Source organism: Drosophila tropicalis, unplaced genomic scaffold, assembly GCF_018151085.1.
Source record: "Drosophila tropicalis isolate 14030-0801.00 unplaced genomic scaffold, ASM1815108v1 contig_219, whole genome shotgun sequence".
Classification (NCBI taxonomy): domain Eukaryota; kingdom Metazoa; phylum Arthropoda; class Insecta; order Diptera; family Drosophilidae; genus Drosophila; species Drosophila tropicalis.
Genome location: NW_027172669.1, coordinates 20,338 through 44,331, shown reverse-complemented (window position 1 = coordinate 44,331; position 23,994 = coordinate 20,338). Strand labels below are relative to the sequence as shown.

At 35.7% G+C, this 23,994-nt stretch overlaps 3 protein-coding genes across 3 annotated transcripts; 1 reads left to right on the top strand and 2 right to left on the bottom strand.

Annotated features, from left to right (window-relative positions):
- Positions 1 to 8,776: 8,776 nt before the first annotated feature.
- Positions 8,777 to 10,977, bottom strand: LOC137572136 (uncharacterized). Its single transcript, XM_068283912.1, has 5 exons — positions 10,767 to 10,977; positions 10,599 to 10,701; positions 9,792 to 10,454; positions 9,404 to 9,722; positions 8,777 to 9,340 (listed from the first exon to the last, which is right to left on the bottom strand). The coding sequence occupies exons 1-5, from the start codon at positions 10,946 to 10,948 to the stop codon at positions 8,934 to 8,936; spliced, it is 1,674 nt and encodes a 557-aa protein (XP_068140013.1). The 5' UTR covers positions 10,949 to 10,977; the 3' UTR covers positions 8,777 to 8,933.
- A 1,052-nt stretch (positions 10,978 to 12,029) lies between these two features.
- On the bottom strand, positions 12,030 to 12,908 carry LOC137572148 (seminal metalloprotease 1-like). Its single transcript, XM_068283920.1, has 2 exons — positions 12,685 to 12,908; positions 12,030 to 12,618 (listed from the first exon to the last, which is right to left on the bottom strand). Exons 1-2 carry the CDS (start codon positions 12,884 to 12,886, stop codon positions 12,071 to 12,073), a joined length of 750 nt encoding a protein of 249 aa, XP_068140021.1. The 5' UTR covers positions 12,887 to 12,908; the 3' UTR covers positions 12,030 to 12,070.
- A 5,667-nt stretch (positions 12,909 to 18,575) lies between these two features.
- LOC137572142 (odorant receptor 35a-like) lies at positions 18,576 to 20,245 on the top strand. The gene is made up of 4 exons (XM_068283917.1): positions 18,576 to 19,457; positions 19,518 to 19,613; positions 19,924 to 20,106; positions 20,177 to 20,245. Exons 1-4 carry the CDS (start codon positions 18,576 to 18,578, stop codon positions 20,243 to 20,245), a joined length of 1,230 nt encoding a protein of 409 aa, XP_068140018.1.
- The last annotated feature ends 3,749 nt before the right edge of the window (positions 20,246 to 23,994 follow it).

Here is a 23,994-nt window from a genome sequence, read left to right as displayed (position 1 = left end):
GGTGAAGCGATTTATAAACGTTACAGGCATAAATAAACAAACAGCTGTTGGCTTAAAGAAACAAAAAGCAAAAATATATAAAGAGAAACTCCAAAACTGAGTGGCAACATGTGCTTTGCTTCTGGCCACTGTCCTAGGGGCTCTTTTCCTTGTATTTTTATTTACTTTTTGCTCTTTTATATATACAAACCATATATATAAAAATATTTTTTAATGCAGCCTCACCGCACAATACAACAATAGCAACAACAGAACCAACAGAAACATGCCACACAGCAGCCAGCGATGCCAATTTGTTGCAGATTTATAGAGGTTGCCAACGTCGCCGTCGTCGCTGTTGTCGTGGTCCTCCGAGACTAAAAACTACCCGCGCACGCGGATCTGTTGACAATCGCCACAGGAAGTGGGCAGCGGCAGCAAGTAGAAAAGGATGTTGAGGCAGGTTCTGCGTTCTTTCATTCATTCGTTTGTTCGAGCGAGCGAACGTTCGTTCATTCGTTGTTTGGTTGGTTGGTTGGTGTGTTGCTCGTTGCTTGGTAAAAGGGTCATAACTGATTGCTGCAAACACTTAGGCGGTGGAGATGCGGGAGAGTTGAATTGAGTCGAGTAGAGTGGCCCATCGAATGAACATTTGATGGGTTGGGCTTCTTCTGCTATTTTTTCTGTCATTTAGAGTTTCACTCTCATTGGGGTTATTCAAGATTCAAGTATTTTTGTTCAATGGAGTTGACTTTGTTTACGGCCTAGACAAAGTGCTATAACCTAATATCAAGATAAAGTATGATAAATTGTCAGATTAGACCACTGTATACCTGATATAAAAACCATTGATCGAAACGTAAAATACAGTGGGAACTATAACATAATGTTAAATTCTATATATATATTTAGATAAAGGAGAGGGGGGGGGGGGGGAGGGGGAGTAGGCTAAGAAAGATCTGATAATAGGGAAATATCGTTTGCAATGATATCTTTGATAGAAATCGTTATCAATTAAAATGAATTATAACCTGAATAACCCTGATGTACATAGCTCTTACAAAAAGGGATATTCGTTGTCAATTTGACAGGATAAAAAATTTAGTATGTTGGCTGCTGTTGTAGGAGAGTAGGCTTAGAAAGATCTGATAATAGGGAAATATCGTTTGAAATGATATCTTTGATAGAAATCGTTATCAATTAAAATGAATTATAACCTGAATAACCCTGATGTACATAGCTCTTACAAAAAGGGATATTCGTTGTCAATTTGACAGGATAATAGATTTAGTATGTTTGCTGCTGTTGTTTTATCCATTGGAGACTTCAATTTCAATTGGTCAACATCATCAACAACATCGTCATCATCATCATCGTTGTAATCAACGTTATGGGCATCGTCGGTGCAGGATGTGGTGCAATTTGCACTCTTCACTAAGTGGGCGTGACCGTCGTCTGCCCAAATATGAGAACCGGAAATTAGCACAAAACCCCAGACCCCATCAAAATAGGACATTCGGCTGTATAATTACTTTCCCTACCCTGAACTTTCTCTCTCTGCCTCTCTTTACCTTTAAAGTTAACAAAAGGCCAAGCAATTAAAGGCTAATCAACCACTTGACCTGAGCCATACATAAATTTTCCGTCTCTATCTCGCTTTCACTTGCTTTGCCTATATCTCCTTTTCTCTTTCTTCCTCTTTCTGTACACAAAATGAATTTATGATGGGGCTACCCAACCAAAAACCCACTAGAAAACTCTACTTGAGAAACTTCTCACACATTTTTTTCTTTTCTAAAAAACAACAAGTAGAGAAATATAACCGCTTTGCCAGGCAAAAATCGAGCAAATCAAGCGAATGCAACCTCAACTTTAACTTTTTCACTGATTCGCATTTACTTGAGTTTTTGGGGTGTATAAGTTTGTTGATGAAAGAAACATATTAAATATATTCCAAAGCATTTAAAATAGCATTATTATTATATGTAAAGTTTTTTAAACCAATAATGGTAATTAAATCAAAATCTAGTTTAGAAATATGTTATGGGCTTATTCACTTACAAACTGTTTTTTTATGTGCTTTAACCCGATCAGCTGCAGGGTATTTTAAAAGCATCAGCAGCTTTTGCTGCTGCAACTTCGTTTGCCTCCATTTGAAATTCATAAATGTGTCTGTGCGTGTGTGTGTGTATCTGATTGAGAGTAAGTGTGTGTGTGTGGCATATATTAGCATCACTTGTATGTTGTGAGCTGCATACATTTAGGCGCAGCTTGGTTGAAGAAACGAAATGGATTGCATTAACTCAACTCACACACAATTGCTGATGAAATTGAGCAAACTCAGCAAATTGCCGCAAACACAAAAAGAAAATCTAGGAAAATGGCTAGCTAATGAGCCAAAGAAAAAGGATTAATTTTGAGAGAATGAATACATGATTCAATAGGTGCACTTACATACAAATATGTTCATATGTTTAACAATGATGTTGACTAGGTCCAACCAAACAAAGAAATCAACGCAAATAAGCAGAAAAAAGGAGTTCAGTAAAACAATTCAAACTTTTATATTTTTGCATACCATGAAACATGGCAAATTTCTTTAATAATTTGCTTCCTTCTTCAAAGCCGAACTCTGTACAAAAGAGTATGAATTTTAGAGTGCAAGTTGAAAAGAAATGAATGCAAAACGAAATCCATTTGAAATGCTGTAAACGTAAATTCTGCTGTTATCGGAATCAGTAATCTGCTAAACCATTTAAAGGGTTAATTTCCTCTTCTCTCTCATTCACCCCATCGTTTTTGAAACTTTGAAACAAACTCATTAAGTGTCTCTCGTTTTGGTCAGTCATCCAGCAAGAGGAACAACAGAACAGGGTGAGGGGTGTAGTGGGTGGCAGCCAGCCAGTCAACAACTTTCAGGCCACAAAACAAGTCATCAAAAAATGTTTAGCACAAAAAGCGTTGGAGAGACAGGGAAAAATGAAACAGAAACAAACTGCCAAACAAGTTCGAAGGGAAAATGTACAAAAACGAAAAGGAAAAAAAAACGCACACACAAAAATTGAAGGCAAATGTTTAGTGCAAGTTTAGCAGAGTTAGGATACCAAAAAAAAAAAAAAGAAGTAAAAAAACAAAACAAAAAAAAAAAAAATAACAAAATTGTCCCCAGGGCGCATTTGGCACAGCGAGCAAATAGGCCAGGGGTAGGGTGCGAAGAGGTCGCCTTTTGCTCTACCTTTACCACCTGTTTCTCTCACCTGTCAGGCCACGTGTAAAATGCCGCCAATGGCAGTTTCTGACCCTCCCAAACTTCTACTCGTCTTTCTCCACCTGCGTTTCCTTTCTCGCAGTATTATTTCTTTTCGATTTAAGGTATATGTACTTTGGTTAAACGTTTGTGACGCCAAATTATCAAAGTAGTTGGTTTAAATATTATGTACTTTTACTCCTCCTTTTTCTTTTGGTCAAGAACTTTAAAGAAACTTTAGTTTACATTTTTTAAAATCTTTTTAAACTTATAAGTTTAAAATTCTTCGTAACTTATGAACCAAAAAAGGGTATACAAACTTCGATAAGGCTAGTACGTAAGTTTATCTGACTGGAGTTTTTTGGTGTGTTTTTTATTTTGTTGGTCCTTTTTGTGTGCTTGGTTCATGTAAATTGAAAACAGTCACCAAAATGGCATTAAGAGGGAGCGCATAAGGTAAATGAACTGGGAGACAGACACATTGTGGGAGAAGAAAGTAAGCGACAGAATGAACGACTTTATGTGCATTAAATTAAAAATTAACTGTCACCAGGGATGAATTGTTAAAGGATACAAAAGGATACAAACGATTGTCAACATTTTTTCCTCTTCGAAATTAAAATGCAAGCAGGTAGCAATATTAATAAAGACAAATTTCAAAAGAATAAACCAACTTTCAGAGGGAAATAAAAAAAAAAATTGTGCGAAAGTGTATCTCTCGTATAAGAAAAATTCTCATTATAATGTCATCAAAATTCCATTAAATTAATAATTAGAACTTGTCTCTGAAAAATACCCAAGAAATTGATTAGCTTCCTAAAGATTTGTAGAACTCCAAATTCTCTTATATCATATATTCTTCCAAAAATGGAGTTTGTAGAAGAAAAAAGGCTTTACACTTCTAATCTTGATGGCATTTATCCAAAATATGTAATCCTAGACAGAGCTGAGAGGGAGTTATTATAGAATAACGACTCAAATTTGTATAAAGTATCAAGTATATGGTATTAAAAATTAATTTGATTCTATTGTTGCCAAGTAAGTGTTAAGTTTTGTTCGAAGCTTCGTATGTTTATTATAAGTTGATATGGGGACTTCTTCTATTTAATTGGTTTGCCAAGACTCTCTGTGCCTTAAAGTTGCCAAATAGTTGGCAAATATACATGTTAAAGTTACTGAAAAATATAAGTAAATTTCGCAAAGCTATTTTAAACTTTATGACTTGCAAATAATTGATTGTTATAAAAAGAATAGTTGAGGGTATTGAAAGCAAAATAAAATGAAATAAAATTTTCATTTAAATGTTGAAAGAATTTAAAGTGATCCCATCTCACTTCTTTCTTGTAGTTATTTACATATTAAAATTCACAAACGTATACAGACATATGTATATATGTGTGAATGCTCATCTGTAAAAAAAGAAAATAATAAACATCAAAGCATTTAACATTGTACCACCCATTAGATACTGACCCCTAGAAGAAACCGCCCCATTGCTGCCGATGTAATCTGGAAAAGCAGTTTTAATTGCTATGACACTGCAGAGAGACACGGCTGAGTGGATAAGGGTGAGCGAACGATGGGAGCCGAGGCGATGGTTGAAGGTGGATGTCCTTCTGTTGCTGTTGTCGTTTTCTAATTTGATAAAGATAAAAATCATTTTAGAAAATGCCATCACAACGAGAGAGGAAAAAGGAGAGATGTAGAGAGGAAGATTCTTTCATTCTGTAACTTTATCCCGACATCTATATATATCTCAGTTGCGTTGCGTCTTAATTGAATGCTCATTTCAACGAGACGGCGGCACATCGCCAACTTTAATTGCATTTTTATTTCATTTCCCTTAGCAATTATTGCCAGTTCGTGTGCAAATTTATAAGCTTGCCACAGGCAGTAGCAAGTACGAGTAGTTGGCAGTTGCCACCTTGTTGGAGGTCAATCGAGAGTCCTTCTAACCATGTGCAACCAGTTGACTATGTGTCGTCCTTACCTGGCCTGGCCGTCATTAAAGCTAGACTTTTTGCTCCTTCTTCCTTTTCCTAGTCGCTCTCACACTCTGCTCCTTGCCTCGTTTTGTCTCCAGTTGCAATATTTATAGTTGTTGCAAGTCGAAAGTTGCTGCCAGTTGCTGTTGCCATTGCCGTTGCCAGTTGTTAGCAAAGCAATTAGCATGAGTTTTGTTATTGCAACAGCGGAAGAAGGCGAAAAAGAACGATGTCCATGTCCACGTTCACATCCATGTCCATGTCCTGGCTACACCTGCTGAAATACTGAAAAACCCTTAAATAAGAATTTAATTTATTTACTCTGCAGTAGCAAAAGTGTCGACCCAAATGGGGCATGTTACCATGTTTAACATTTAACACGCTCGCCAATCAAATGGCAAAACGGATCGAAGCGGGCGAGCAGACAAAATAAAAACTCCATGAAAAAAAAATAAAGAAAACTATTTAATGTACGCAAAAAAAAAATATATTGTAATTACACTTGTAAGCTTTTAATTACCTTTGCAAAGTAATTACGTTAAGCATTTGTTATATATTTAAGACAGATGCAGTAAAAGTTTTAAAAGTTTAGGTTCACATTAATTAATATTTCTTTTCCTAATAGTTAGCGAAATAGTTAACTGACTTGTCATTAAATAATTTAACTGAATTTCAGAACTAATATAACGATATTCAATAACATAAGTTTAGAATTATATATATATTGAGCTTTAAAAACAACTTTCTGAACTGAAACACCTCCAAACAAAAAAAAATTATTTTCAAGTTCTAAAAGAATTGAGAAAAGTGGTTTTTTTTTTTTCCCAAGTGAAGTCCATCTCTTATCGACTTTAAAAAATTTCAAGAATATTTCGGTATGAGCAGTTCTTATTTGTGTACGTACGTATTCGGTATTAAGTTTTTTTTTGAAGTGCTATTCATTCATTTTTAGCTTCCAGCTTATCCATGCCCTAGCATCTTAATGTTTTTTTCGCCAATCTCAATCAATTTCTTTTGCTCCCAACTAACCTTGAACACCTTTTAAGCGGCTTTGGCTGCTCATGACCCTCATGACACCCGCCACCCACTTTCCCATCTCTTTGGCTTCCACTCAATACCGTTGCATTTTTCGTTTTCGTTTTCAAGTTGACTGCTTACCCGGGGAGTATCTCCAAGCCGTCATCATGGATTATGCAAAAAGTTTTTCATTAATGTTGGATTTAGATATATTTTTTTTCACGCTTTGTAAATGTCTTCTATCGCTTTCTCCTGCTCCCGATGAGCAGTCCCATTTTTTCGCTCAGTTTCGCAGATTCAACTTCGGTGGGTGTAGATGTGTGTGATGTTTGCTTTTCTTTTTTTGGTTTGGTTGTTGACAACGCAACTTTTGGTCCCAGGATACGTTAACTTTTATGCAACACAAAAGCTGAAGCAGCAACGCCAAATGCAATGTGAGCTGAAACCACAAAACATACAGTGAAACAGAGATATAGATAGGATAGCTACGTATATAGACATATATACAATTATAAATACCTATATAAAAATATATAATACTGACATATATAGACAACCCAACAACGGCGAGCAGTGGCATAAAGACAAGAAGGAGAAAGAAAATACGAAAGCGCTGTTTGGTACAGTAATTTCAACAATATACCTCTATTAAAAAGCTGTCAGAAATATATTAAAAAATTTGTCATTATTCATTATACGAAATTCAATCTAAATTTAACTTGATTGAAGAAGACATTTATCAATGAATTGCCAACAGCTAGAGGAAGCCAAAATACTCATAATATGTTAAAACTTCGACTAATTAAAAGTACATATCACTAAGATATGTATTAACATAAGTATTCCTCCAAGAAAAAAGATTCCATAACAATATTTCATAGAATTGTTTAGCATTGCAGTCATTAGATTATCTTATTTGGTATATCTTATTTGCACTTTTAACTATTTTGGCGTTCTACTGTTTCCATTTCATTCAATCATATTCTATGCGAATTTAACCACCAGAATCAGCTGATCTAGGTATCTATATAGAAAATAAATGTGTTATTTACAAGAATCGAAGTTATTGGGATTATAATTGCTGGTCCTAAACTGAAGATGTAAACTAATTTTAAAAAAGTAGACAAGTCGAAAATTTATAGATTTTCAACAGGGTATCGAGAAGTTCAATTCGTTTTATTTAACACTAGCTGATAATTAATCCCTGTATACATATTTCTTTATTATTGTTTTCTCTTTGCTTCAATATAAAACTTTAACATTTCTTTCTCTACATTTTTTCTTTCTCGGGTTACGTGTTTTTTTTTTTTTTTTTTGTTATTTCCTTTTTTGGTTTGGTTGGTTGGTTTTGGTGGTTGTATCTCTTGGCGACACTTTTGCTGCTACACTTTGCAGTGCAAATTGTTGGGTTTTGTCAGTTTTGCCAGTTTTATTCCCTCTTTTACCCTCACGTATGTATATATTTTTTTCGTTTCTATGTTGGGGCTTTCGATTTGGGGACCGCCTAGTGCGTTTTCTGTTGCCTGCTCTCCTCGCGTGCTTTAGCATTTATTTGAGTGTGTAAACTTTTGCTACTTGAATTTTCCTATTTTACTTTTCTTTTATTTTTTTTTTTTGTGAAGATTTTCCTGTGGCAATTTCATAGTTGTTCCTGTTGTTACTCTCGTCTGCCGTCGTTTCGTTCCAATGCCAACTTTGATAGTTTTGTCAAAAGTTTTTATTGCGATTTGTTGCAGCTGCAAAAGAAGGAAGATTCCCAAAAACCAAGTCCAAGTCTTGTAAAAAGTAATGCTCATTCGCAAAAAAAATGAGGAAAAAAATTGAGGAACAACAAAAAATTTGTGAAATTCCCCAATTGATATTTTGTGTGTCTGTGTGTGTATGTGTGGCTGAAAAAGTTTTTCTTTAAGGGCCGATTGAACACTCTGTTTGAACACTAAATGTTATGTATTGTATATCTAAAAGGATTTAGGCAAACAAATTGAAATACATATATTGAAAATTACGTATATATTTGTTTGGTTACATTGAAAAAGTTGTTTAATGGAAAACTTTGAAAAATATTAAACATTTACTTATTTAAAATCAACGTGGGATTTTTAAAATTTTAAGGTTTTAGTTCAATATATTTCTTCTAAAGGGCAAATTATACATAGATATTGAAAAACCCCTCAATGCACTATTCATAGTTGGTCCCAATTATAGCAAGGTCTATAATATATAGAAAAAAGATTTTTCTAGATGCCTTTTGCTAATCATATCCATCTTAGGTGGACGGAAAGTCTTAAATTAATTTATTTTATGTATCAACGATCAATTTAGACAGTTGCTTGTCAAAGAGATAGCGGAGGGCTGATGCTGTTACCGAATCAGGAGACCAAATCTTTTTTCAATTTGGTAGCATTTTAAATGAAGAAGATTATAGAACGCCAGTAATCAGGTTTAATTTCAGCTTTTCCTTGTCCTTTTTAAACCTAGAATCAACCAATTCTGTTAACGTAAGCCAGAAACGTCATCGCTTCTGAACATTTAGTTATTAATTAGATAATGGTTCTTAATATTGTTTAATAGTTTTCTTCTTTTATCTTGTTTTAAAACAAAGACATTTGTATATGTGTATATCAGGTCCAGTGACCTACAAACTTAATATATTTGTATGGAAAATAGGTGGTGAAACTATTGATGGTGTAGCTAAATATCTTTTACTATTTGTTATCACAATTCTCAATGACCACTACATCACCATAATTGGGGGGCGGGGTCTCAGGTCGTGCTGCTGCTCCGTCCACAATCTCCGTATAGAATCTAGCCGTTGAAGTTGGTGGTGTTGTTGGTGAACTTGGCTCTCGATCGCGACTATTGAATAGATTACTGCGACTCAAGCGTCGTATTAAAGTGGCTGTGTTCTGATTTATAGCGCGGTAATATTGACTACGTGCCGGTCTTCCGAAGAGACGTGAAACAAAATTGTCTTGCGGCCCATAAGGTGGACGAGGAACAACAGCACGTGAGGGTATGCTTCGAGGATTGGAACGACGTGGCTGCCTCTGGACTCGGGATGGCGTCCAATTGTGAATCGAGGGTAGTGTTTGATGTGAAGAGTTCAAAGTGCCTAAAAGAGAAATTATCTTTCATAAATCTATTGTTATTAGCAAATCCTGCATGAGCCGTTTACTTGTGTCTCCCGCATCGACTGCCTCTTGTGTTCTTGTTTTCTTCTTCTTGCGCATCTCGCAGCAACTCTTGAGGCACAAGGCAAATGTGATGATAAAGATGACCATACAAATGCCCGTGGCTCCGCCGACAACAAATGCCAATTTCACATCATCTTCATCGAAGGAATTATGCGTTCGCTCAATCACATCAGGTGGCATATTCTGGCCAGTGCCGCCACCACCAGCCAGGAGCTCATGACTCACACGCTCCAGGCAATTGCGGTAGCGGAAGCACAGTTCCTCTCGATTAACCTCACAGACATCACCAAGGTAGGTACTCTGATAAAGGAAATAGATAAGGGGACTTATATAATCGAGAAAAATATGCGTAAATATCGACAGTCCTACCACATCTTCGTCCTCGATGTTATCTTCCTCACTGGAGTCCAAATCGCGCCATCCAAATGCCGAAACCGATTGCGGTTCTTTCGTACTGCTAGACTCCTGTACATGTTCCATTCGCACCATTTTTGTATTCCCACCGTTTACAGCTTCCACATCATCGGGTAATTGCATGGGCTCTGCCTCCATACAATCACTCATCAATATGGACACGCCCCTTTGACGTAATCCAGTGGCCACTTTAGCCAATGCTCGATCACAATTAAAAGGGTTTTCTTCAATATTCAAAGAAGCCAAATAACGTGGAGCATAGAAAACACTCGAACTAAGAGTTATCAACATATTCTGGGCCAAGTCCAGTTGTCGTAATTGGGGCAAAGCACTCAAAAATTGAATATCTATTTGATTTATCTGAGAGTTACGTAAATTTAGTAAACGCAAAGTGCTTGATCTTAAAATCGGTCCATTGCTTAGTGTAGCTAACTTATTGCCCTCCAAGTTGAGTTGTATAAGTTGTGAATTTGATTCTAATATATGTTCATCCAACTGCTCTAAACGATTATAAGAAAGATCCAACGAGCGAAGACGATTCAGTTCAACAAAAGCATCGATATGCAAGGTAGAAATTGCATTATGAGCCAAAGTTAGATTGATCAGATGAACCGTTTCCTAAATAGAAATTGAAAACCAAAAATTAGTTTAATAAACAAAAGAACACATAAGATTGTTGCAATAATTTTTATAACATTTCTCTCCAAATTCAATTGTTTGCGTTTATTATTATCACAACAATCCCAAGTCACTCAAACTTACCTGGAAACACTCATTATCTATATTGGTGATATCATTATAACTCAAATCCAACAATTCTACTGTCTTTGGTATTTCTATATTGGCACCAATCAGGCGTTTGGCGCTTTTGAGAATAATTGTTAGTATACAAATTTGTCTCAAGCAGCAGCTTAAACTTAAAACACTCACCTACATATTGCTCGATTACGTTGACTATGTAGATCACAATGGCAAACGCTCGGACAGAACATTTGCAATTGGGTTTTACTTCTACAGACTTGCAGGAGTACGCATAGAAGTAAGCCCACATAGAGCAGAATTTGCTTAAGACCCAACCACATTTTGGGCTTGATTACGCATTGCAAAGCCATATGTTAATTATATACACATATGTCCAATATTTATTTGGGGAGTGGCGTTTTCTTTTTTTACTTTCTAAGCATTTTGTCCCTTGAGTTTTGGCTATATTCAACTGACTGATTGAGTGCTTGGGAAATGTACAACGTATGACTAAGTGATACCCTACATTTCCCTGAATGTGGCATATAGATTACATAGACTCGCATAATGTTATCTTTTTATTAGGTAAACAATATGCCATAGACTTTGCCATGAAGCATAGCTAACTGGAATGGTGATAAGACAAGGGTATCAGATAAGTTTTATCTTATCAGCAGATTTTTTGGAGACTTTCTAGTTGAAAAGTCAGAGAGCCATAGTAATAGAGATAACAAGGCTAAGTAGAGAGAGTGAGAGAGTAAGTGATAAAGTAAATGGGTCTTTGTTACACTAAAGTGATATGTTTATATCCGATAAATGAATCAAAAAGTTTCTTAACTTTGGAAAGTAAAGATTGTTTAAGTAGGCACATCTGTTGAAGGGAACATTTTGTCACCATGCCCTAATTATCTTATCGTGCGTGATATAATAGCAGAATGTTAGGCATAATTATCAAAGGGGTCAAAGCTAACAGAAATGTTTGAAATTGAAAGTGGAATTACAAATTATTCAGCAAATTACAGTGAAACATATTTCGAAAAGGCTCTTTTAACTCCGAGAAACATTTCAGCTTTGATAATTTTGATTAAAAGCAACTCTTAGCAGAAAGCACTTTGTCATTTTTAAGGAAAGTATTTTTGTTCTTGAAAACTTCCTTTAAACATATTTTGTTTTCTATTTAACAAATTCTTAATTATTAAAAGATGTCTTCTCTTTCGAAATAAACTTAAAGAGTATAGCTTTCTCTATCATTTTGGATTTTTTTCGATTTCTGTTAGAATTTTACTGATTTTCCTTTTAGTTCTAATAAAGTTCTAACTTAGGCAGGGAGATTGATTAAAAAGAAAGCTGGAGTACGTGTATGAAATATGTATTCACATTTATTCTTAAAGGGTTTCCTAAAAAATTTCTCAGGGTATTCTGCTTGAATTATATGTATTTTTAATGCAGAAAGTGTAAAATAATTGTTAATTTAAATTTTTTAGGCATTAAGTCTACATTTGAAGTGGACACTTGTACATAACATTCAGTCGATTTATGTCAGTTGCAGTCATCTGTAATCTCTGTCCCATCTTGGACTGACCTTCTGCGTTTAGTGCTACTATGGTTGGCTCGCCATTATTTGAGTATGCCAATGAACTGTAATGCAAAACGCTAGCATAGTCATAGGACTGATCAAAATTTTCAATAACTTCAGATTCATATTTCCTAAAATTATGTGCATATCCGTCCCTGATGTTTTCCTCTACAATTAGAACGTAATTATCACGATCATGAGAGCTTTGTTGATGATGAAAGCCCATGGTATGCAATAGCTCGTGCTGTATGCTGGCAAGTCTAAAGCAACCTTTATCCAACTCTCCTGGTTTCAATTTAACTGTACGTTCTCCTGGTAGATAGCCAACATTTGAACTGCATCCTGTGGTCGAGGGCAAAATTAAAACATAATCTTCGGCATCATCGGCAGCTGCCACGAACTGAATGCAAGAGACCAATTCAATGCGCATCATGGCCAATTTAATGTAGGCAACAAAGGGATCAGCTGCAACAAAGTTTGAAATACAGAAATCTGTGAAGAACCTTTCTGTTTTTGGTTTTTTCAACTCACCAAACTCTGGATCAATTTTATATGGTATTGTGGCATTGGGCCAACGATTGGCATCGTCTCTCAAACCATTACGACTATTTATGTCACCATCTAGCTCCATATCGCCTTCGAAATAACCAGCTGTCAGTTCAGGATCATCTTCCACCTCCTTAAGCGGATTAGTAGGTGCTGCTGAAACCCATGGGAATAGGCAGCAAACCATGAGACACAACTGTAAGCAAGTTATAGACATTTTCGACTAACTGAATTTTAAAATTGGCTAATCTTTATTTACTGAACGTGGGATAATTGAAGTGGACCATAAAAGTTGATTGATTAGCTACTACTTTGGCTAATTGTATTTACGAGGTAAACGAGGGTAGATTTTAAAAGTTACTATCGATTTAATTTACTTGATTTGATTCATATTTTAGACTTTAATTTTCTCCTTTTTTTTTTGGTTTTAGTAACTTACTTGAGTTAACTACTCAATAGTTGGTCTGGTTAAAAGTTTCTTTGCTTACCATAGTGGATGGGAGCAGCTTCCTCCGCTCGAGAAAATACTTCAAGTCCGGCTTGAGTTTCTTTTTGGTTGCCGAAATGACTCGTTAACCAGAGAACTGAGTGGGAGCTGCCAACCAACCAGCTACGACATTGACTCGAGGCTACTTAACAGCACAGCAGCTTGCACTTCCGTCACACATTCGAAATACCAGGATGGATGGAAAGCGGCCCCTAGACCAAAGATGTAATGGCTGCAAATCCACTTGTTCGTTTCCCCGCCCCTAAGACCACATTCTCCGCCATGCTGTCTCTCTCTCTCTTTCCCTGGCTTCCTGTATGCTACGTCCTTGGTCAGTTGGCGAACTTGGCTTCCGCAATCGGTTTGTTGCCTTTAATTTATGGCTTCAGACAACGTCGACGACGACGAGGACGACGACGCCGCCTTCTGTCATTCTTCTCAAAAAAGGCCAAAGGAGAAGGGCAATGGAAATAGTTGGTTGGAGCCTGACCATCCGCTGTTTGTTTGGACTGCACGATATTTTTTTTTCTATTTTTTTTTAACTTTCCACACACACATTGCTGCAGTGGCTAGGAAATAGTTAACTTTTATATGCATTTCAAATCAGAAACTTTTTGCATTCAAACTTTATTAAAATTACGTTTTGCTCGTTGATTTTTCTATTTCTCCTTTTATTTTTTCGTCCTACCATTGTCGAAAGAGAGGCCAAAAAAAAAAAGTCATTGTGGTTTTTTCTTTTGGGTAGGTTTTTTTATCACTCCACTTTGGAATTTATACACTGCAAGAAAAAGGCATTAAATGTGTACTTTTCACACCAAATGGGAATTTAGTTTTTTTTTTTTAATTATTTATTTTCAATTGTGATGAATATTTCACTAGCTTGACTGAAAAACAATATTTAAGCGTGATCACGACAAAAAAATTGGTCAAATTTTTTACGTACGATGAATCAATAAACAATGATGATAAAAATTAAAAGAAAATTCGCAAAAGTTCTTTGCTTTTTTCTGGCACTTTACTTAAGATGCTTTTATGTATTGTCTAAATCAATGTTTGGTCCTCACATAAAGATTTAAATTTAATAAATTTTATTAATATCAATATTTTCATATTTGACTTCATGACATAAACTGTTAAGCCATAAATTCTCTTTAATTTAGCTTAGTAATATTATCGCGTATACGCCCCGTCGTCTTATATAAGCGGCAATGAAAATAGCTTAACATTTTAATGAAATAATTTACAATTTAATATTTCTGTATTACGGTTGAATACTTTAATTGGAACCATCATGAAATGATGCCATTGTTACAGGAAACCCTAGTAGACTTGGGAAACTCCATAGATGCTTCTTGTATACATATATTACCCTTGGCAAGCATTTGCATTATTATTTTGACTTCTGGCGCTTTTTGTGTGTGTCTTGGCCAAAAACTCCTCTTGACCAACTCTCCTGACATTTCGTGTTAACCGCTCCCTGGCGAAAACCCCTTTCACCCGCACACACTAATGACCAACATTGCTTCCTAATTACAAAAGTTTTGCATGCACCCGTTGCCTGCATTCCAAAGACGAGGACTACAATGCGAGAACTTTGGAGTTTATTTTATTTGGCTTATTTAATGTTTCGAGCAGTTAAACTTGATGTTTCTTTTTACATTTTAGTTCATATTATTTTATTTCACTGCTTTTTTTGAGTGGCACTAACAAACGACTCCATTAATTTAACACTGCCCGCAAATACACATGTTTTTGGGGGCAGAAAAAAAAAAACAAAACAAAAAGTAAAGGAAAAGGAAAAGGGAAGACCAACAGAGAGCCAAGTTATGCATACACAGACACACATTGTATGTCATGTGACAGATGCTAAAGCCCCAGGACCAGGCCCAAAACAAGTCATCCTCTCTATCCCTCGCTTTCACTCCGCTGTTCATATCTCTTTCTGGCTCTTAATGATAAACAATGCTTGCGGTCAGTTTAACATGCCGCGCTATTACCCAGCCACTATACTTGCCACCACCAAAAGCTTCGTTCCATTCCTCGTAGCACTAGGCCCAAAACCTACTGCCACAAACTACGCCCACACACTGGCATAACGAGTGGACAATTTACACGCTGAAACTGAACGTCACAGGGTATAAAAAATAAGCACAAACTAAGGCATATCAATTAGGTTGTAGACAAAGTGATATCCTAGAATTGTATTGAATGATATGAAAGACATAAAAACGCAATTTGTAGGCAAATCCTAGGTTGAATTGGCAAAATACCTAGCTTTACCAATTTGATTCATTATCACTATTTTCAGTTTGGTAGATGCTATTGCATCAGGTATATTTCCTTAGTTTTTTCCTAGGAATGATTATAAGATTAATAAAAGAGTTCAGAAGATGGCCGATCTTAAAAGATTTCTTTAGGGATGCAGAACCCAGAACCAAACAACAATTCAAAATAATATGTTTTTTGCTTAAACAGACTTAATTCACTCTTAATAATAAAAAGATAAAAGATTTGTTGGGGAGAAAGTATAGCAAGGGAATGCAACTATCATATATATATATATATCTAGACATTTTACCAAACATTTTACGTTTGTAGCCAGAAAAACAATCAATCAAAAAATGGATCAATTTCAAATTGAATTTGTATGACTAGATAATCTTAATTTAAACTAATACATATATAGTTATTAAAAGTATTACAAGTATATAATAAATGGTACTTCAAATTCGAACCACAAGTGACATTCCGAGCAGCTCTTTATCAAAATTGTTTTAAATCTGACAACAGATGATGTTAGAAAATATGTTTGTTGGTTTTTGTTTTGGTTCTTTCATTATACCCGACATCACCCCTTTCAATTAAAAACGGGGCAAAAAGCAAGATGAAGGGACAAAAACAACATGCTTAAAAGAGCAGTAAATGAGAATTTATCCACTTGCTGACCAACACATAGGACTCCACTTCGTCTCTTCTACCGTCTCCTAGCCTTATGGGTATGAGGGCAGACACACGCACATCGTAAAGTTTTAATCGGATGTTGTCCAGCTTTACATGACGCCATCTACTGGCTTAGAGTGCAATATCCTGTGGCACGCGATAACATCGGGCCAAAAAGAGAACAACAAGAACAATTACAACAACAACAACCATAGCAACAAAAGCAATAGCAGCAGCAAAGGAAGGCTAAAAGAGGATAGAATACGATAGCGTAGCTAAACGTAGAAGGGACCAAACGCAACAGCAGCAGCTAAAAAGAATCACTAACAATTCCATCCATGAGAAACAAAGCCGGGCACAGTTACAGATGCCGCCAACTGGATTGCCAAGGATATATATGTGAATACATACATATATAAAGGAGAAAGAAGTAGCAGAAGCAGCCGCTGCAAAGGCTTCAAAACCGTTTAGTGGAAATAGATAAAATGGATAATCCAACGACTTTGAAATACCCTAGAGCTTAAACGAACATATATACCTATAAATTGCTATAAACTGTGACCAATTAAAAACTAAAAATAAACTGTTGTGAAATTTCACTTGTGAATAGAGAAAAACCCGAAAATTTTAGGCTAATGCAATCCAAAGCAAATCTGAAATCAACAATTTAAATCATGATCGAAAAAAATAAAAACAAATTCAAATTTGATATAATTCTTCTTAACCAAAAAGATTTTTAGCCACAATAACGTATACGCAGCGTATTCTATCTGAAATCAAAATATTCCATATTACCATAGGTCATAGGTCATATAGGTCATTTCAAATACCAAAATTGTTGGAATTACAACTATGAGTTTCATTCTAATGTACAGATTTCTTTATTAAATAGTGGATTCGATATACATATAAATAATTTAATGGAATTCCCAAACTTAGCAACAAAACACCTTAATTTTTGTAATTTTTGTCATTTTGTTAACTCTGTTGAAAGGAAATCATATTACAAGTGCAAAAGTTTAATAATTTAAAATGAATATACTCATCTTTATCCACAGGGTATAAGAAAGCTGGAAAAAAAGATGACAGTGAAATGTGTTGCAGTTGTTCTTGTTGGTTTCTGGTCAGCCGCTTGGCTAGACGGAACACTCAGTGCGCTCACACTTTTATCCTCAGTCAACAGAGACCAAACCAACCGGCCAGCCGTCCATGAGTCCGACCGACCAACCAACCAAGCCAACATCGTTGTCATTGTCGTGACAGGAAATTAAGATGAATGTGGCGAACAAACTGCAGTTTCGTCCAGCCTGAAGTTGCAGTCCTTTCCTTTTGCTTCTTGTCTTTCTGCTTGTTGGTAGTGTTTTTTATTTGTGCTTTTGTTTCGTTCCCTTGCCGTTTCTCTAGTTGATGTCCTGTTGTTAGAGGCGAAGAGTCTCTTAAAATATTCATAACACAAACTGTTGCCACCGTAGAGCAACTAGACACATCATGCGGCAGAGACCACGGACGAAAGCGGTGTGTGCGGAAGCCAAAAGCAGTGCGAAAGTTGCGCGTTTGAATTAATTGATTTTTATGAATTTGTTAAGTGAGTTTTTTATGCACTGCCGAGAGCCACTGAATGAATGAATGAATAGGGGATACTACAAAAAGGACACGGACGCTAATGCTGGACGAGAGGTTGAGAAAAATTACCATAGGGAAGCAGAGAGGAAACTGGAGCAGGGATGAAATGGAGTGCAAAAATATGTTTCATAATTATCATAATAATACAAGTTAAAGTCATTAGAAACTATACAATAAACAGAAGGTTTTCAGAAGGGTCAAAAGACTGAAATAATTTAGGAATTAAGCTAGTTAAATTCTGTCGAAGGACTATTGTTAAGGTAAACATATTGATGCACTGAAATATACAATTGATAAAAGAAAGCCTTTAGCTGGAATTTAATCTTGTGCTTGAAATAGTTGATATTAATATTGATTTAAATGAAATATATGTATGTGTGTATATTATTTTCAAAATGAAAATTTATTTCTATAAGTGCAAAACAATGTTTATGTAAGCTAGAGAGCAAACCAAATAAATAAAACAAAGCGACTATTGTCAAAAGGGTCCTTTTTTATGGGCATTTGTTTTGTTTTCTTTAACAGAATTTCAATTTTATGAAAATCTCACACAGGTCATTAATTTCTTATTCGTTTAATTTGTCTTTGTTGTCCAACTTATTATTGAAAGCTTCGTTGCAATGTGTTTACATGTTAACCTATTGATAGGGACAAGTTTATTACAGATGAGACAACAATAATTTAAAATGTTTAGAAATAAACTTTCTAAATGTTTCCATTTTGTTGTCTAATAACTTAATTGAGCCATTGCACGCATGAGAAAACTTTGCCATATATAAAAGAAAGACTTTGAGGCAAAAGTTTCAAAGTCTAAAATTGTTTCAAAATGGTTCGTTACGTGCCCCGTCTGCCGGATGGTGAAAAAGTGAAACTAGCTTGGCCATTGGCCATATTTCGCCACAATCATATCTTTTGGCCGTTGGATCCATCGACTGGAAAATGGAGACGCTATATAGATCATATAATGGCCGTACTTGGCTGTCTGATTTTCGTACAACATAATGATGCCGAGTTGCGTTATCTACGCCGTGAAGCGAGAGAATTAAACCTAGATTCTTTTCTAACTGGGATGCCCACATATTTGATATTGGTTGAAGTTCAGTTTCGAAGTCTTCATATATTGCTTCATTCAAGCGACTTGCAAAAGTTTCTGCAAAAGTTCTACTACGCCATTTATGTCGATCCACGCAAGGAGATTCAAATGTTTGAAAAAGTTGAGCGAGATATGAAAGTGAATCGTTTAGTTTCGGCCATGTATGGAGCTGTTATATCTGGCTATCTTATTTCCCCCATATTTATGCTGATCAATCGTCGAAAAGATTTTCTTTATTCAATGATATTTCCATTCGATGTCCAACCGTTTTATATATTTCTACCATTACTATTAAGTAATGTTTGGGTTGGTTTGATTATCGATTCGATGATGTTTGGTGAGACGAATTTGCTGTGTGAATTGATTGCCCATCTAAATGGTCGTTATCTATTGATGAAGAGAGATTTGAAAAAAGATATAGATACAATTTTGTTAGCAAGGAATCGTAATCACATGGCTAGACAATTAAAGGAACTGGTTGTTCGTACACTTCGTAAAAATGTTGAACTGAATCATTTCTGTCAGGAGTTGGAGGAACAATATACGGTTAGAGTTTTCATAATGTTTGCATTTGCTGCTGGCCTACTGTGTGCCCTATCCTTTAAGGCTTATACGGTGGGTCGATTTTATAATGCATTATAGGCTCCGTCAAAAGTTTATTTTTTTGTCTTTCAGAATCCATTGGCCAATTATATATATGCTATTTGGTTTGGTGCCAAAACGGTTGAATTGCTTTCACTTGGCCAATTGGGTTCAAATTTGGCTTATACGGTAAAAAATTTATTCGTGATTAACTGTAAAATCTTAGGAAGTAATACTCGGTTGTGAACCGAGTCTTTACCTTCCCTTTGATATATATTATGATTAAGTCACTAAACTATAGCCTTTTTTAACATTATTTATTTTGGTAGTTATTCCTGAAATTAAACTTTGGAACCTCATAACTCGTTCCTATTTCGTTGGCAAGAAAAAATACTTACTAAACATAACTGAAATTTAAAAAATAACATAGGCTTATCTTTGAATAAGAAACCATTCGGATGATAATTTTTTTTAATCTTCTTTTTCTTAATCTTTCTAGACAGATTCCCTTAGCTCTATGTACTATCACACGAATTGGGAAGAAATTTTGCAATATTCGACAAATGCGGAGGAGAATCTACGGCTACTTAAGCTTGTCACATTGGCCATAGAGATGAACAGCAAACCATTTTATGTGACAGGATTGAAGTATTTTCGTGTTAGCATACAGGCTGGCCTGAAGGTGGATCAATTGCTATTATATATGTCCAATTTGTATAATTTGTGAAACATATATTATTCTGCTTTGACAGATATTGCAGGGTGCCTTCTCCTACTTTACATTTCTCACATCGATGCAACGTCGACAAATAAGCAATTAAAAATGAAAATGAATAATTTACGTTTTTTTTTTTTTTTGTGTGTATTTTAATGAAGCATAAATTTAATAAATTGTCAGAGGACAGAAGGATGTTGCTGCTGCTACTGTCGATGTCGAGGTCCTCTAGTAGTCGATACAAATGATTGCATATTAAAAGTCAATTATTGGTGAATTAATTTTAATTAAATTAAATTGATAAAAGGCGTCAGGTTAACGCTTGACTGGTTTCCCACAGTTTCTTTCTTTCCCCCATTTTTTTTTTTGTTCTGTTCTCTTTTAATTTGGCGGAAGAAAGGCAAATCAAGTTTTTCGTGAAACTTTTTGAGTTAGCGAAAATTAGAATATTCTTTTTCTTTATATTTTTTCTGCTTTAATGAAGAAACGTTGGTGGTGGAGATGAAAAGATTCCTCCAATGATCAGCGAGTTGGTTTTCTTTTTGCGGTTATAAATCTTCAAGCTGTTTCTTCTTCTCCCATTTTCATTTCAATTTCAATTTCCTCTCTGGCACGAACATTTTTGCTAAATTAATCCATTAAAGTTTTGCCATATAAACTTTTCACATAAAAATCTTTATCTGTCTCTGTCTATCGCAAATTCTATACTGCTCCCACTGAATGGTGAAAATATGTATAATTCCATCATGGCTAGGAAGTCGAACTTTGCTTCGTTATGGCTCACTGGATGCTGGTGCTGCCTCCTCTCATTGATAATTAGACACAGTCGACGTCTAACCACGCCTCTTTGCCGTCTTCTTGCCCATGTTCCCCACTTCTCCACCCCCATTGAGCCATTAGACAATTTGCACTTCATTAGCGCAGCAGCAGCAGCAGCCGCATCAGTTGGTATTGGGAATTGCGGCCTTGGCGATTGGCTTAATAGGCCAGGCTAATGAGCGAAAAGGATTGAGATTTACTAAATGAAATGGTCGAGAGAATATTTACAATTAAAATGAATTTTACAAATATATTTGCAAGTTAAATAAGCTCTCCATTAAGCTGCAGTAGCAGGGCAGAAAGTCAAGATTTCGTAATTTCCTATAAAAATCTTAGAAAATGATATATACTGACGAGTAGATGTAAATGGTGCAAGATGCAAAAATAAATTATCTATATATCGTTTGATTTTGTAATGTACATTACATATTAGAGATAGAAGAAACTATATACAAGTCAAATAACTATTAGACGCCATATAAATTGTAAATCGATTGACTCCACAGAATTGCAGAAATCTATAAGAGAAGCTTTAAATTAAGTTTATTTTGAGCTAATGAATTGATTTAGTTTTAAAATCTAGTTAACGATCTCTATTCATATATCTTTTTTGTTGGGACTTAACCCTAACAAACTTCTAATAATAGCGTTTAATTAGAGAACTCCTTTAACTTTTTCTGGTCTCTAGAACTTTTGTTTGCCAACCACTGAATTTTTTTATATATATTTTATGCTTGTGTTGTCTGCCAACTGAAGTTGAAAAAGCAAACACATAAAAAAAATCAAAAAGGCAAGGACAAATAGACAGACAGAGAGAGAAAAAGAGTTCTGATGAAATAGTGGGAGATACAAAGAGAAAGAGAGAGAGAGAGAGGCGGGTAAACCGCCATCCGAATGCAGGAAAAGTTTTTAGAGCTTGTAATTATCATTAGCGATATTGTGTTGAAAAGCTTTACAAGCCGCCGCCGCCCTATATGTATATGGTTATACTTATGGACATACATACAAACATGTATACATAATGTATGTATCTACATTCGCCCGATTTACAGCCTGCAAATGAAATGCTGAAAATGGAGAAAATGAACATGAACATGTTTTCACATTAAATACTAGAAAATTTTACCACTCTCCGCCCGTGCAACACGTCGTATGCTTAATTAATTTTAAATGCACTTTTAATAGTTTTTACTTCACGCCAAGAAACACGGGAAAAAGCCACATAAAAAAAAGTTCAAAACTCGTCGACCACCACCTTTAAGTTAACTTTCACTCGAAAAACAGGTGGAAAATAAAAAACAAAGTAAAGAAAAAACGTAGGATAGCAAGAAAAGCTTAGATTCAAAAGCCGGGAATGAAGCAGCAAGAACAAATGGAGGGGAAGGCAAAAAGAAGCTCATTCATGTATGACTGCATTTGTCAGTCTCCGACTCTGACTTGGTCGCTCTGTCAGATGGTCTGTCTGTCGGCCTTTCTGCCGCTGCCTCTGTCTCTGTGGCTGCTATGTGTAATTATGTCTGAGATTATGCCCACAGTCATGGCATAGAAGCAAGCTCCTCTCCCACTGTCTGTCTTTAATATGCTCTATAAACTCCCCCGCTGTCCCCCGCAATAATCCACCAGCAAGAGTATGTCCTTGCTGGTGCTGATGCCGCTGCTCGTGCTCTTGGTCCTACTGCTGTCATCAACGTCAAAAAGTTTCCTGTGGTTCGCCTTGCTTCTCGCTGGCTGATGTGTTGGCATTTGCTTTTGCTTTTTACTCGCTGACTAACTTTAAGTGGAGGTCTTAAGATTTTTGTGCAGGGCCCTTGCCTTGCCTTAGCCCAAACGCTGTTCATATGCAGTTTTTGATATTCATACACCGCGACAAATAATGTGAACTTTTTATTAGATACTGGGTGTGGCCTTACTAAGCCCATAGATCAAAATGGAAGCTATAAAATGCACAACTTACAATATGAAAATAATGATAAACCCGTTTCCTGTTTCGCTTTATACTTAAGTCATTAGCCATGATCAGCGGAAAAAAACTGACCACGCATACACTTTTAACTAACGCAATAAGTGGCTTTGCCTTTTCTCTTAGTGTGTGCCTGCTTAAGTATTCTCATTTCCCTTTAGCTTCTGCTGTTGGTGGGTTAGTGGGGTTTTTTGGCTTTTTGCCTTGGCTCGTAAAGTCGCAGGAAGTTATTATCCTAAAAACTTTACCCCTGAGGGCAATACAAACAAAGGCGTAGCAGAGCAACAAAGCACTGCAGCAACAGCATTCATGTCTGACTATGAAATGGCTATGTGTATATGTGCCTCAGTCTCGATTCTCCAACCCTATCACTCTTTATCTCACTTCGCCTCACCCACATATATGAAAAGGGAATGGAATGTCATAAAATTAGAGCGACGACGACGAAGAGGACAACGACGACGACAACGATGATGATGATGATGATCATCATCATCATAAGCAAGACAAGAATCGAGCAAAGAACAAAAACTTGGCTTGAGCTCGTTTTCTTTGCCATTTTTCTCATCTTGGTGAAAAGTTGATGGTCAGGCGTTAACCCATTAAATTTTCTATTTATTATTCTAGCAATATTTTGTTTGAGGGAGAAAAAATGTAAAGACAACCAAGCCGAAAAGTATTCCATGGACAATAAAATAACAAGTAAGGAAATGATTGCATTGTATTGTTTAGAGTATTTTTGGGAAGCATTATAAATTTTAGAGTAGAAAAACGTTTATTATATATAAAGTTCAAACCAGCCATTTAATCGTTTTAGTTGCACTTATATCTACAAGAATTTCTTTATGAAGTCTAAGGTTAAACAATAAGCAGAAAGTCATCAATTATTGACAGGGATCAAAAGGAAGCATTTTTTTTTTTTTTTGGTTTGAGTGTATTTAAAATCTGTCCTAATTTGGATAATGATTGAATTTGGTGACAAATATATTATACTTGACCTTAAAAGCCTGAATTAGAAAAGGCCGCAAGAGGGTTTTCTGGGTGGGGAATTCAATCGTCATCTGCTAGAACCGAGG